The sequence below is a fragment of the Oncorhynchus mykiss genome, chromosome 4, assembly GCF_057628025.1.
Source record: "Oncorhynchus mykiss isolate SJ-2025 chromosome 4, ASM5762802v1, whole genome shotgun sequence".
Lineage (NCBI taxonomy): Eukaryota > Metazoa > Chordata > Actinopteri > Salmoniformes > Salmonidae > Oncorhynchus > Oncorhynchus mykiss.
In genome coordinates this window covers 24,520,706-24,536,823 of record NC_143025.1, presented here as the reverse complement: position 1 = coordinate 24,536,823, position 16,118 = coordinate 24,520,706, and the positions used below count along the sequence as shown (strand labels likewise).

Below are 16,118 nucleotides of genomic sequence, written 5' to 3'. Positions count from 1 at the left end.
TCTGTTTAAATTGAAGTTATCACAGAAGTTAGTCCAAATTTGAAAACCAACATGACATACATGATACGAAAAAGTTATTGTTTTGGAATCTTACAAAAAAAGGAACCTTTGGTGTTATAGAGCAGCCAAAGTGCATCGTCAGACATTTTGTTTGCCCTTCCTCTAACTGAACATAGAATCAGCATTTTTAGGCAAAGGTTTTTAAGAGCCACGTTACTAACGAAGACACTTGGAAACACCTTGACTACTAAATGTACATAGTAAGAAGGTTCTAACAATGATCTTAACAGTGTGAAGGCTCTGGGAAACGAGGCCCAGATGATTCCATCAGTAGGCTAAAGGCAGAGACTGAGGGCAGCTTTTAAGGGGACTCTAGAGCAGTGGAACAGAGTGACTCATGTTTTCAGAACCCGGCCTTGATGGGATTCCTGCCTCATTAAACCACTAACAACTGGAAAACACAAGGCTGGCTGGACAGCGCTGCTTACATCCATAATCTCCTCAGCAGCCATAATGGCCTTTGTTTTTATTTAAAAGATTATTTTGGCTGGAAAGTGTATTACATGAAAGGACACGATTGGCATGGCCAGACTATCGCATTTAGGGCCCCGGGGCACCAACCTTTTTTTGGAAATCATCTATCTTACTATATTTCAACACATTTTGCCATGGTGCAGAGAAAAAACGACTGCTTATTAGCTCATCTCGTGCTTTTTTTTCCACATTTTGCCATCAGGCAGAGAGAAAATGTGCAGTTTAAAACATAATTTCCTGCTATTCTATTTTTTCCCACATGAGACTGAGAGAACATTTTGCAGTTTTGAAGCAAATTCCCTGCAATTCTAAACATTTAACTATCATATGCTATCTGGGAGCCCGATCGGTCATCCAGCCCTGAAGGTTGCGCTATATTTCTGCAGTTTGTACATCAGTGTCAACAATGTGAGCTGTGATTTTATTTATTTGTTATTTCACCTTTATTTAACCAGGTAGGCAAGTTGAGAACCAGTACTCATTTACAATTGTAATCATCTCTGATGTTAAAATACTTTAGCAGGTATGCAGGGGGCACTATTATCTCACAAGTGCACTTCTCCACGTGCAACCTGACTGGTTATTATATAACTGTCTCAGACATTGAATTAATCAATTTATTTTATTACTATATCAATATACTGTATTTCATGGTATTCAAAATGCCAGGGTTTCGAGTATTTGAGAAAGAGACGAAGCAGTCATGAATTATGATAGTGACATTTTATATTGAGCCGTGAATAATTCTCTATGAAATCTATATTGAAATAGATATTTTGTATATCCAAGGCAGGAGTTATGTGAAGCTTTACTGATACATCACTCTGGATCTGCAGGAGCTAGCTTCTAATCGTACATTATTCTGCTTCTAAAAGGTGAGTGTGCAATTGATAATGTAATAACGCCATTTACGAGAAGAAACAACAAAGCTCTTCAACACCTCATTTTATTGTCCCAACATTCAAAAGTACAAATAATTCAAACACAACAGTTTTATGAGAAAAAAAAAAACATTTACAGCAAGATTTTTATTTTGTTTCCAGTTTCAGAAATTACCTAAACTAGCAAGGATAACATGAAGTCATTCATCGCAGTAATTGGATTAAGAATACTAAGAATAACAGCAATAATAATAATAATAACAATAATCAATAATCGATAAGTGATAGCATAAGTAAGAGGGACCAGTAAGGCCCTGTGAACTTTTTTCTTATTTTTTGTCTTTAAAGATAGTTAATAGATTTTCAGATAGTAAACAAACACATTTTAGGAGAAAATAAAAAATGACAAGAGCCTTGTTCCTCTCTTTACCTTCCCTCCTACACTACTGGCTGTTGATTTCCTATTGGCAGGCTGCCACTATAAGGCGCTACAGGGGATGGTGTGAGCCATAGGGGTTGGACATAGACCGAGGTGACACAGCCCCATGTTTCAAACACCCTTACAAACACACACACACACACACACACACACACACACACACACACACACACACACTCACACACACACACACACACTCACACACACACACACACACACACACACACACACACACACAAACGTTTTCACAAACACACTCACACGCATGAACACAGACGCACAAGAGGGTCTAGACAGAACACAGGCACACATCATAAGAGTTTAAAAGACATAGGAAATATGTTCACACATCAGAACGACATTCTACTGGGGTTGTTGCATAATTCAAGCTCCCAACAGCTCTGGAGCATGAAAAGGGGTCCGTTGGTGTTCTGAGGTCAGAACCGTATAGTGGTTGGATGATGTCAGATGGGCTGCCTAAGACGTGGTTATGAGAGAGTATGTATATGCATGTCAAAGTGTTTATAATGTCCCTACACCTCATGTTTTCTGGTTCAACAAAATCCAATTCAGTACTTCTGGAACCATTCCCGACCTTTACCTTTCAAAATATATATAATATTATAGTATATAAAATATAGAATGGGTACAATCCATGAAATACCTTCAGTCTTTTTAAATTGCAACAACTGCCATAAGTACAGTTAGTGTGCAATGTTCAAGATCTCTTTAAAGAGATGTTCTTATGTAACTTTCAAACATGATGATTCTCTAAAAATAAGTTTGACTCTTAGGTGAATTGACTGATTACTCAAGTGCAATGAATGACCCTCAAATAAAATGGACATTTATTTGCTCATCAAATTCATGTGCCCGAGTTTCCAAAATTGGATGTTATAAAATGTTTGAAAACTGAAAACTATACTTCAGACCCACATTTTTGCATAAAGTTTCATCACAAAGCGGTAGTGTGGAGGGAGGGTGCGGAGTGGCTTTAAAACGACACAAACTGATCACAGGTTATATTGAACCAGAACAACTGTTATAACATTCTATTAAGACTAAACTGTATTGAAAAAGATTTAAAGATTTTGTTTAACAAGACAAGAAAAAAGCAATAGCAAATTTAACTATCAACTAGGTTATGCATAGCGAGTAACTGTTTCTAGTAATAAGGGAAGAGCGTCACCAACCCTCTTGACATTTTTTTTAGTTTTCAACTTTTGGATTTTTTATATTGTAATTTTGATATATCGGTACAAAGCACAAACGTACTAAAAGTTCTCAGTGCAGTGGACTAACGGAAGAGCCTCTCCCCTAGTCGCTTGGTTCCCTTTTGCTCAGAAACGTCCTCCCTCCCTGTACCAGAATCACGTAAATACACAGACCGAACAAATAAATACCAAAATAAATAAATCATTAATAGAAATAAATAAATAGTTGAAGCAATGAAACAATCAATAAATAATTAATAAATACGTTATTTTATAAGCTTTTGTTAAATTTATTTTGCCGCGGTAGTTAACAAAAATGTAATCCAAAACTTTTTTTTTCCCCACAAGCGACATGACAACATATTAAACAGGATTCCTCACGAGTTTTCTAAATAACTGAACCATCACTTCATAAAGTTGTCATATGAAAAAGACAAGCTAAAACAAAAAACAGTGACAACTCATATAGATATAGATATTGTAAAACAAATGTAGACTATATATTATCTATTTGTACACAACAAATAAAGACACCGTTGTAATAGATCCTTTGAGGAAACAAATATCTAGACTAACATAACTAGCTAATTATTATAGAATTTTGACAATGCTTCACACTCAGCAAGTAACCTAAAAGTCAGCAAGCCAAAGAAAACTGTTTTAGGTGATTCTTACATGGCCCAAAGTCCGTCATCTGGTTTTTCAGCAAGGAATAATCTAACCAGATGGGGGCCAACAATAAAAATAAAAAGAACAGCAGCTCAATTCAATGTCAGCATCAAAGTATTTTTTTCCTCTAAACAACACATAGAACAACAAACTTGGATATTTAAGATACGTAAATCATGTAATATAGCACCTACTGTTGATCGCTAAAGGACGTTCTTTTCAAATTCCACAAAATGATAGCAAAGAAATCAATAGATAATGTAGGTTTTCTAAATGGATAGATGTGTATATAGTCATTACTGATATCCCATAGACTGACAAAAATAAAACAAGTGGACAATGCTTCTTGCTTTGGGCTCCGGACTGTGAGGATGGTTAGGCCTTGAAAGACCTCTTTCCCTTCCCTTTTGGGTATCGCTGTTGAATAATTACGCACTATGAAAAATTACGAAGATCACCTGCCTCAATTTGCATCCCTTGACAAAACCTTCCATCTACAAAATCATCGCCAATCAATTTCTCCTAAAAACAAACAACCTTTGATCCTAAAAAGTACCACTGCAGAACGAACAAGACAAGGTGGCGCACATCCCTCCCCCCACCCTCTAATTAGCCAGTCAAAATATTTTTCTATTTTTTCAAATCCAGATTCTTGTAAAAATTCTTCAATAATTCTTATTTTAATTATCATATTATAAAAATAGATTTTCTTCTCTTTATTTTTTATTTTTCTAAATGCATTTTCAAGCAAAGAGATTTTCTCTTTGGCAATTGTGTTTTTTAAATCACTTAACGTGTCACCAGGAAAGCTAACCCATCCCCTCCCTCTCCCAATCTCCCAAACCCCAGTGAGGAAAGACATGTTTTGTTTGCAATACAAAACATTTTTTTTAAATCATTTTTTTCTGCATCAGAGAAAACAGGATTGTGTAATCCCTTAGAATTTATAGGGGTTTTTAATATACACAAAAAATGAATGAATGGTCACCAATTTAAAAAAGAGCCCCCTCCCTTCTTCTGTCAGGGAGGCATAATTCTAACGACAGTGGATCCGGATTTAAAAAAGAAAGAAATCCTGAATCAAGAACAAGAAAGTTCAATCTAAAAAGGATATTCTCTTCTTTGAAATAAGGGGACTGGTTTTGCTACTGTTTACATAGAAGAGAAAATCATTTAACAATCACAAGAACAGAAAGGATATACAACAGGAATCCTGTATTATCACAGGGATTCCCAAATTATGGATATTTTTATCTTTCATTTTGTAATACTTAGGCAACATTGGCTTATAGGTCCAAAGCTATATTATAAGCCGTTTCTAGTTCTTTTTTGTTTGTTTGTTTGCTGTGTTCCTGTTGGAGAGTTGCTGTGTTGGGCGACTATAAGGGTGATGGTGGTGACAGGGGATTTGGAGTGAGGAGGGGTTCAGGACTTGTGGGTCTTGTTGGTCTTGAATGAGACTTGCAAGACGCGGTCGCCCAACCGGTACCCATTGAGACTGGCGATGGCCATAGCCGCCTCGTCGTAGTTCGTCATGGTGACGAAGCCGAAGCCCTTGCATTTGTTGGTGTTGAAGTCGCGGATGACCTTGACGTTGTTGACCGCTCCGAAGGGCCCGAACAGCTGCCACAGGACGCTCTCGTCAGAATCTGGAGACAGGTTGTAGACAAAGATGCACCAGCCAGTGCCTGTGTGGCCAGGGATGTTCATGCCCACCAGGCTAGTCATGCTGTCAATGGTGATAGGAGAAAACCTGCACCACAAGATAGACAGGGAGAGAGATAGGTAGGGAGATAAAGAGCACAATGTTAAGTGAAACAAATGTCAAATTGAGAGAAATAGGAAACCCACTGCGTGTGCATGGATTTGCAAGCTCTGAGCTTGTAGGACAAGCCATTTCCCTATACACTCAAGTTCCCCTCCAAGTGTCCAAAGTGAAACCAAACTCTGCAATCCCAAGCATCTACTGTATTGGTGTTAAGTCTTTATAACTACCTCCAACCAGCCCTCAGTACATACAGTGCCAACCAACAGCTCTAGCCTTCCTATCCATCCAACATGTATTATTACCAGTGTTACCCAGTGCACAATGCACTGTGGGTATGTCTGTCTGTGTACAGTATCCTCCTGCTAGACTATCTCCCCTCTATCGCTCCTCGCTATTGACTGAGCGGCTTCTTCTCAAGGCTGACTGCTCTGCGGGGGCCTGCTGGGAAATGTCTCCAGCAGCAGCATACGAGGGAGAGAGGCACAAGGGAAGCTTTTCTCCTTCTGTCTCCCTGAGTGCCTCTATTGGGAACTAAATTGCAGGAACTTGCTGAATTAAAACATTTTTAAATTCATCAGATATTGAGTATGCAACCAAGTAAATCTGCTCTTATTCGCCCTGTAATCTTCTCCCTTTTTGCAATACAGAGATTTGAATGCTCAGTTGACTTCACTTACTGCCTTTGTGCTTAAAGGAAATTGCCACTTTAAATAAAAGTTCAATTGTATAAAAGGTTAATTCTGTAGGAATGACTATAAGCATTATTGGGTCTGCTTTAATTGAGATTTCCGCTTTACTGCAGCTGTCTCAGAGAAGCCTCCTCCTTATTCAGGAAGGAGAAAACCAAATGGAAAATGGAAGCCCTTTACAGCCCAGTACCAGTAGCAATACGAACAAAGTGTATTCCATCCACCAACACTGCAGTCATATGTTTTGGGGTGGATGAGGATGACAGTGATCATAGTCTTGTATTGGCAAGAATCAGTACTACATGAACTTTAACATCTTTACCATCACAATATTCTGTTTGGTTATTGTTTGTGTCTCATTACAGTCACTCTATCTACTGGGCTCCTGAGTGGTGCAGCGGTCTAAGGCACTGCATCTCAGTGCTTGAGGTGTCACTACAGACACCCTAGTTCAATTCCAGGCTGTATCACAACTGGCTGTGATTGGGTGTCCCATAGGGTGGCGCACAATTGGCCCAGTGTTGTCTGGGCTTGGCCGGTCATTATCTTGTAAATAAGAATTTGTTCTTAACTGCCAAGTTAAATAAACGTAAAATAATACATATATTTTTAAAATCCATCACCCTGTGTGAAATGAATATTTTTAACAGCAAGTCTTCCCTTCACTAGAGGTCTTAAAACATACAGTTATGAATATAACCACTGTTCCCTGAAGGAGGGAACGGGGTATAACATACCCATGGGCAGTCAACAACAAATCATACTCACCTGAAAACTGAAATCATGCCCAACTGGCCAATGGATGCCAAGCCCGCCCTCAGAAACCCCGCCTTCCTGGCTATTATACAGGGGCCCGCATTAATTTCCTCAATTCAGTAACGCTCTTTAGTGATCCCAAACCCCATGACGGCGCGATGCCAAAATACAGTAGCAGTCAAAAGTTTGGACACAACTACTCATTCCAGGGGTTTTCTTTATTTTTACTATTTTCTACATTGTAGAATAATAGTGAAGAGTCAATGATGCTTTACCCTGGTCTCCTAAAACGTATTTTGGCTCGCATGTCATACTACAGGGTATAGAGACAAAAACCGTACCTGTACCATTACACTGGGTCCACTTAGTGTCAGACTTGGTATCAGGACGTTTTCATGTTGGTGTAGAGTCTACACTGCCAGTAAAAGGAGTCACATTACTACTAGGGAACTATATTGCTGGTGGTAACGTCACTCATGTGTTAGAAGTAGTAGACAACCCAGAAATCAAAACTGCAGATGATAAATTGGTTCAAGCATTTCCACGTTTTCCCTGCTTGTGTGTTAACGAGGGTACAATCTCACAAGCTGGGAGATGTGGTGGATTTGTCTAGTTCCATTTTTGAGAATGTTGAGGTAGAAGACAATGCACCGAGTATTCCTTCTGCAAGGCCGACAGTTTTTACCCCCGTAAAAACTAAGGCAAAGGGAAGCGAAATCGCGCCCCAATTACATGTCATTCTCTGTCACCCCTGAGAAGGTGATTGAATGTCAAAAAGGAGACACCAGTCTTCGCAAGTGTTTTGCATCGGTAATTTACACTGAGGAAGCTAAAACTAAGGAGACTGCCTACTTTATGGAAGCAGGAGTTTTGATGCATAAATGGGCAGCTCATGACACCATTAGTGACTGGAGTGAAGTGTGTCAAGTGGTTGTTCCTACACCGTTCTGACAGCATATGCTCTCACTCGCCAATAACCAGGCGTGGTCCGGATATTTGGGGATCACGAAGACTTATAACCGAGTACTTCGACATTTTTTCTGGCCAGGTTTGAAGTCTGACTTGATCCAATTTTGTAAAACATGTCATGTATGTCAACTCACTGGGAAAGCGATTCAAACAGTTCCTCGTGCGCCGCTCTGCCCGATTCCTGTGGTGGGGGAACCGTTTGAATGAGTGATAATCTATTGTGTAGGCCCGTTGCCGAAAACCAGGTCAGTTAACCAGTTCTTACTAACAATAATGTGCAGTGCTACTCGATACCCAGAGGCTATCCCTCTCAGTACTATAACGGCTAAGACTGTGGTGAATGTCACTAGTGAAGTTCTTCTCTATGTTTGGTCTCCCTAAAGTAATCAAAACTGATCAGGGAACCAACTTTATGTCATAACTGTTCTCAAATGTGTTAAAGACACTGTGTATTTCCCATCAGTATCATCCGGAGAGTCAAGGGGCCCTCGAACGCTGGCATCAGATGCTAAAGGCGATGCTATGCAAGTATTGCATGGATACCAGTACCAATTGGGATGAGGACGTGCCCTTTGTCCTATTTGCTATCAGGGAAACAATACAAGAGTCCTTAGGGTTCAGCCCTGCGGACCTTGTGTTTGGACACACCCCACAGAGTCCGCAAAAAGTTTTTAAGGAGCATATCCTATCTCCTACACCCAGTAGCGTCACTAAAAATGTGTTGGATTATGTCAGTAAAATGCGGTAGAGGCTGCACGCCGCATGTGCGTTAGCCCAAAAGTCTGTCTCCTCATCTCAAAAGCGCATGAAATGACATTATGACAAAGAGGCTGTTGGCCATTCTTTGGAACCAGGGGATCAAGTCTTAGTTTTGTTGCCAATCCCTGGCTCATCTCTGTCGGCACGTTTTTCTCATCTCTGTCGGCACGCCATATCTTGTGGAAAATAAACTCAGTGACACCAATTATGTGATAAAGACCGTAGGGATTCTTCCCGTGTGTGTCATGTAAACAGAACAGGATAAGGAGGACGGGTTGGAGTTACGCCATACGTTTCAGCAGTGTGAACGCTTATGTAATTCAGGGATGCTGAAAAAGTTACCCTCTCAAATGGAACATTTGGATAACGATCAAACTAATGATGTTATCCTATTGATAAATCGTTTTCTCAATGTGTTTCATGAAGTTCCAAGTCGCACGTCCATCTTGGAACATGACGTGGATGTGGGGAACGCTGCTCCTATACGTCAGCATCCGTACCGGGTTAATGTGAAGAAAAGGAAATTAATGAAAAGTGAGGTAGCTTATTTATTACAGAATGACATGACAAAACCCAGTAAAAGCTCCTGGAGTTCCCCATGTATTCTTGTTCCTAAGCCTGACGGCACGTCCCGCTTATGTATGGACTATCATCGCGTAAATGCAGTTACAAAGACTGAATATTTTCCTCTACCTCACTTAGATGACTGCATTGATAGAATTGGCTCTGCTGCTTACGTTGGTAAGTCAGATTTGCTAAAAGGTTATTGGCAGGTGCCTCTGACCTCTCGAGCTTCTGACATCTCGCCTTTCATTACGCCTGATAACTTCGTACAATACACTGTGATGCCCTTTGGAATGTGTAATGCACCTGCTACTTTTCAACTCCTAGTTAACATTGTGTTCACGGATGTGCCAAATTCTACTGCTTACCTTGACGATGTTGTGATTCATTCGTCTACTTGGTCTGATCATCTCGCCACCTTGAAAAGTGTGTTTCAGCGGTTGGAGAATGCTTATTTAACCCTCAATTTGGCCAAGTGTGAGTTTGGGAAGGCTACTGTGACTTACTTAGGGAAGCAGGTGGGATGAGGTAAAGTGCGCCCAGTAACTGGCAAACTGGAAGCAATTGTTACTTCTCCTACACCCACGACTCGCCGCCAGTTGAGCAGATTCCTGGGGATGGTAGGGTACTATCGTACATTCTGTAAGAATGTAGTAGCTCAGCTTAGTCCCAAAGTACCATATAAGTGGTCACAGGACTGTAACTATGCTTTTGAGTCTGACAAAGCGCTACTTTGTAGTGCCCCAGTGCTTGCTGACTCCAACTTTGACAAACCTTATAAATTGGACATAGATGCTAGTATAGTGGGGGTGGGTGTGGTTCTCTTGCAGGAAGATGAAGAGGGAATGGATCGGCCTGTCAGTTTCTTCTCCCGTAAGTTCAACTCGTGTCCGTCAAGGTACTCCACTATTGAACAAGAGACGCTGGCTTTATTGCTAGCCTTACAGTTCTTTGAGGTATATGTGGGCTCCAGTGCCTTGCCTGTACTGGTCTTCCCAGACCATAAACCTTTGGTGTTTTTGAAGCAAATGTAGAATCAGAACTGCCGACTTAAAGATTCATTATGTGAAGGGTTCGGCGAATGTGGTTGCTGACGCTCTATCACGGGTTTAGTAACTGGGTATGCATGTTGTTGTGGGTTTGTATGTATGTGTATGTATTTCAGGAAATGGCTTCCTGGATTCCCCCTTACCAACACATGCTGTCCCTCCAACATCGGAAGGAAATGCCTCAGCAATAGCAAAACAGTCAGTAGGTCTTGGTAATTGATATGTAGCGCCCTTTGCGCTGTTAACCAAATCCCGCTTTCCAAGTAGCGACCACACACAGCCCTCCCCATCCCAGTAAGGATGCGTCTGTCATGTTCACCCTGCGGGACACTACCCAGCCGATGAGAACCCACTGCAAACAGTAGTCACGGGTGACAGTAGTCACAATGTCCTTAGGCACGACGGGAATACCTTGAGAAACCGATGTGGCGAGATGTGTCCAGACGTGTAGCAATCACCCAGTTCTGAAAGAGACACATAAACAGAAGTCCCAGAGGCACCAAAGCTATCACAGAGGACATCAGACCCAATAACCACAGGCACAAGCGAAAAGGCACAGATTGCACCAGCTGAAACTGTGCCAGACAGAGCCGGAATGCGATCCTCTTCTGTTGGGACAAAAACTTTTCTTGTTATCCACTATGAACCCCAGAGACTGAATATGGGAAACCAGTGTGGCAGTGTGGAGCTCCACCTATTCCCTCGACTCCACTACGATCAGCCAATCGTCCAGATAGGCCAATACTCTGGTATCCTGGCACCACAAGGGTTCAGAGTATTGGTGCGGGGTGATAGGGAGAGCACAAAAGGCAGGACCAGAAACTCTTAGACTACACCCTCGAAATTAAACATCAGAAACGTTCTGTGGAGAGGATGTTTAGCCACATGAAAATATGCATCCTTCAGATTAGAATGGCCGATTAATTAGGGCCGATTTCAAGTTTTCATAACAATCGGAAATCTGTATTTTTGGACAACGATTTGGCCTATTTTTAATTACAAAATGTTTTAAAAACACCTTTATTTCATCTTTATTTAACTAGGCAAGTCAGTTAAGAACACATTCTTATTTTCAATGATGGCCTAGAAACGGTGGGTTAACTACCTTGTTCAGGGGCAGAACGACATATTTTTACCTTGTCAGCTCCGGCATTCAATCTTGCAACCTTACAGTTAACGAGTCCAACGCTCTAACCACCTGTCTCTCATTGCACTCCACGAGGAGCCTGCCTGTTACGCGAATGCAGTAAGCCAAGGTAAGTTACTAGCTAGCATTAAACTTGTCTCATAAAAAACAATCAATCAATCATAATCACTAGTTAACTACACATGGTTGATGATATTACTAGCTTATCTAGCGTGTGCATATAATTGATGCGGTGCATATTCGCGAAAAAGGACTGTCCTTGCTCCAATGTGTACCTAACCATAAACATCAATGCCTTTCTTAAAATCAATACACAGAAGTATATATTTTTAAACCTGCATATTTAGCTAAAAGAAATCCAGGTTAGCAGGCAATATTAACCAGGTGAAATTGTGTCACTTCTCTTGCGTTTATTGCACACAGTCAGGGTATATGCAACAGTTTGGGCCGCCTAATTTGCCAGAATTTTACGTAATTATGACAAAACATTGAAGGTTGTGCAATGTAACAGCAATATTTAGACTTATGGATGCCCCCGTTAGATAAAATACGGAACGGTTCCGTATTTCACTGAAAGAATAAACGTCTTGTTTTCGATGTGATAGTTTTCGGATTCGACCATATTAATGACGTAAGGCTCATATTTCTGTGTGTTATTATGTTATAATTAATTATATGATTTGATAGAGCAGTCTGACTGAGCGATGGTAGGCACCAGCAGGCTAGTAAGCATTCATTCAAACCGCACTTCCGCATTTTGCCAAGCAGCTCTTTGCTGTGCTTCAAGCCCATCAACTCCCGAGATTAGGCTGGTGTAACCCATGTGATAGCCCATGGTGTAACCCATCTAATAGCGTTTCAAACGTTACTCGCTCTGAGACTTGGAGTAGTTATTCCCCTTGCTCTGCATGGGTAACGCTGCTTCGAGGGTGGCTGTTGTTGATGTGTTCCTGGTTCGAGCCCAGGCAGGGGCGAGGAGAGGGACGGAAGCTATACTGTTACACTGGCAATACTAAAGTGCCTATAAGAACATCCAATAATCAAAGGTATATGATATACAAATGCTATAGAGAGAAATTGTCATATAATTCCTATAATAACTACAACCTAAAACGTCTTACCTGGGAATATTGAAAACTCATGTTAAAAGGAACCACCAGCTTTCATATGTTCTCATGTTCTGAGAAAGGAATTTAGACTTTAGCTTTCTTACATGGCACATATTGCACTTTTACTTTCTTCTCCAACACTTTGTTTTTGCATTATTTAAACCAAATTGAACATGTTTCATTATTTATTTGAGGCTAAATGTGATTTTATTGATGTATTATATTAAGTTAAAATAAGTGTTCATTCAGTATTGTTGTAATTGTCATTATTACAAATAAACTTTAAAAAATCGGCCAATTAATCGGTATCGGCCTTTTTTGGTCCTCCAATAATCGGTATCAGCGTTGAAAAAATCATAATCGGTCGACCTCTACTTCAGATCTATGGACGTGAACCAATCGCAGGGACGCGCCGACTGCGAAGTGTGAGCATGAAACCTTGTCCAGGATGGGACGCCATGTTCCATTGCTCTTGGGAACTAAAAAGTACTGGCTGTACCAACCACTCTGTACTTCTTACACAGGGACCAGCCGAAAAGCCTGCTTTGAACAAGGTCCTAGCGCCTCAAGACAGGCGCTAGAACTTTGGGGACCATTGACGTAATGACGCCACGAAAAGTAGGAGGATGCAAAGCCTTGTGACCACATTCAAAGACCGGGCTGCTACACCCTCAGCCTGGGACACTTTGTCCAGCTCATCCGCTGAGAACTGGCGCTGTTAATTCGGAAGCACCTGCTAGGATTTTCCCCCTTGTTAGCCTCTGGAGCTAAGTAACTCGCCAGCTTTCAATCCATTGGTGGTGTTCAAACGAGACCCGCCTCCTCCATACCCTCTACATTTCTTAACTCACAATAACTTGGTAGCACCAGTCTGGCTGAATGAGGGGAATCCCAGGTGGCCTTTAAATCATCGGCAAAATCTTTAAACAGGGGTAAGCAACACTTCACCGCTGCAGGGACAGGAAGTAAATACCTCCCCCCAAACCTGGAGGAACTCTGGTGTGGGGGAGAAGATGGCAAATCCACCCCCAGATGATTTGCCGCTCTACGACACATCTACATCAAAGGTGCATTAACCACCAATGGTTCACTCTCCCCGCCGAATCCAATGGCTTTAAGCTGCCCCGGACTGATATCATCCGATTTGCACTCTGAAAACCCTCCAGAGCCAACCAGGGATAGTATATCATCCCCGGAATCTGGACTCTGACCACTGCCAGAGAATCAGGAATGAGCCTAACTCGGCTTAAATGTCACCCCAGTAAACTCAGACCACCGCTGCTACTCTCTCCTGACCTCAGACAACCACATTCCAGAGATCGCTTCACCAGCAGACAATTCGCCAGCAGCCCCAATTTTTCTCACAAAGTCAGCTCGACGGCCAATGGAAGTTGAACCCAGCCGGAGACAATAGTCACATGAACTGATCCGAGCCAAAGCCTCCTGAGCGTGTTTTCACCCCAGGCAAACAGGACAGCACTCGTGAGTATCTTTCATTTTCATTGTGAAACCACATGCCCTACAGAAAGATCAGGTCCAAACTCGGATGGTTAGCCTTTTTGAATGTACTCTCACCAACGGCCATCTTACTCAAGCAAGAAAGCACTGGGTTCACAAGCAGAGCAGAAAATCTTGTGTTTTTTAGCAAACACAAATCCTACCCAAGCAAGGAAGCATTAGCTACACAAGCAGAGCAGAAAGTAGTCCGCTTTTAGTAAACAGAAAAACCAAGACTCAAGACTTGCAACATCTATTGGGACGAGTACTCTCTCCCCACTAACAGACACCTAAGTCAGAGCCGAATCTCGTAGTCTTCATGTGCTTGAAAAGTTTGTAAGCTGAAGAGGAAAAAAATGAGGAAATTAATGCGAGCCCTGGTATTATAGCCAGGAAGGTGGGGTTTCCATGGGTGGGCTCAACATCCATTGGCCCGTTGGGCGTAATTTCTGTTTTCTTCAGGTGAATTTGATTGATCGTTGATTCCACATAGTATGTAATACCGAGTGACAGACTGAAAGGGAACTTCTAGTCACTTCAAGGCCTTTTTTAACTCATTCTATTCAGATTTCTTTGTCTGGGAGAAATAACACCTTCATGGTCATTTGGATGTTAATGCAGGTGTGTGTGAGGGTGAGAGACAAGCAGGCTGGCTAACAGAGCCACCGAGGAGACTACAGTAGTGTCTACCAGGGCAAATACAAACACACTGTGTTGATCTTCTATAGAGGAGTTGCATAGCAACAAGGAGGCTGACCTGCAGTGATCCCACCCTCCCCTAGCTCCCACCTCCACCTTGTACTGTTCACTTCTAAAATGCACTGACTACTATTACTACTACACTTGCCTTTGTTCATTAATCACCACTTCAAACCATGTGCTTAGCAGGCAAGAGGCTATTCTCAAGGCATGGCTTGTTGGATTTCTGTATTCCAAACACTACTGCTTTGACAGTTTGTACATTTTCAATAGTTTTTGCCTTGGTGCTGTGTTGTTGAACCAGCAGGCACTGCAGCATATTAGTAAATATCATAAATGTTTTCTCTTATTTTTGTGGTAATTTTCTTGGTCAGATAATTTGCACCCCCTTTCAACTGAATTAATTGTTTCCTGCCCCCGTACAAATAGTGCTAGGTAGCCCAAGGAATGCTAGACAGATGAGTTGCTGCCTGGGACATTGACGGAAAGCTAGGTGTTAAAGATGATTTATCATGCATCATTCTGTCACTGTTAAAATTGAGCTTTCGCTCCCTGATTATGCCGAGTAGAAATGAATGCTTATCACTATTATGGAAACCGAGGAATTCAGGGGATTGGCCCTCATCACAGAACAAGCCTTTTAATCATTCCATTTAAAAATGGAAAAAAGAAAATTCTGCTTTTTTTCATGCTACATCTGGGATCACAGCCTTTTCAAAGGAACTCACTGATTACTGTAACATGCAACAAAATGTCATCAGCTGATATCATGTCTCAGAGCCGCTTCACTTTATGTAACATCAACAGTAGCAAAAGCAAAAGATATGAGCAAAAGGAGGTGATCAGAAGTCGAACTGGCTTCAGTGAAACAGCGTTTCCTGCAGGGATCCAGGTGTCTCTAGCCTTGTCCCCTACTGACCCCTGACCCCTTAACCCCAACACCCATCACTACTTGTGCCTGATGTTATAACCTATTGTAATACTAATACAAGTATTATTACAAAAATGGTGGCAAAATCCTATTGAATTGGTTGGTTTGATACTGTGAATCTGATTCACAGCTTTAAAATTAGGTGATTCTAAACTGAGCTTGATCCCAATGTAACATATAGATCTGGACAGAGGTTAGGCTAGAGTACCTGAATCCGGTAGAAAACAACACCTGAAAACAAGAGCTACACACAAGAGAACAGAAATATACACATAAACTATCCAAAGCATCGAAACGTAAAAGTCAGCAATCATCATACAAAGCAAATTGAACATTAGAAAACAAAAGAGCATTGTTTTCCTTTTGGACTAGTGGTTGGTGGATTCAAATTAAACAAGGCTAAAGAAAACCAAAAAAATCAGCGCAGAATAACCTTGAACTGAA

At 41.3% G+C, this 16,118-nt stretch overlaps 1 protein-coding gene across 12 annotated transcripts in view; it reads right to left on the bottom strand.

Moving 5' to 3' along the window:
• Window positions 1–1,464: 1,464 nt before the first annotated feature.
• Window positions 1,465–16,118, bottom strand: part of LOC110521559 (ELAV-like protein 4) — an 83,101-nt gene continuing 68,447 nt past the window's right edge. For all 12 annotated transcript variants that reach the window (XM_090231551.1, XM_090231548.1, XM_090231555.1 and 9 more), the window contains one exon: window positions 1,465–5,490. In XM_090231551.1, the coding sequence (XP_090087677.1) occupies window positions 5,163–5,490 (328 nt within the window). In that variant the 3' untranslated portion in view covers window positions 1,465–5,162. The remainder of the gene's footprint in view (window positions 5,491–16,118) is intronic.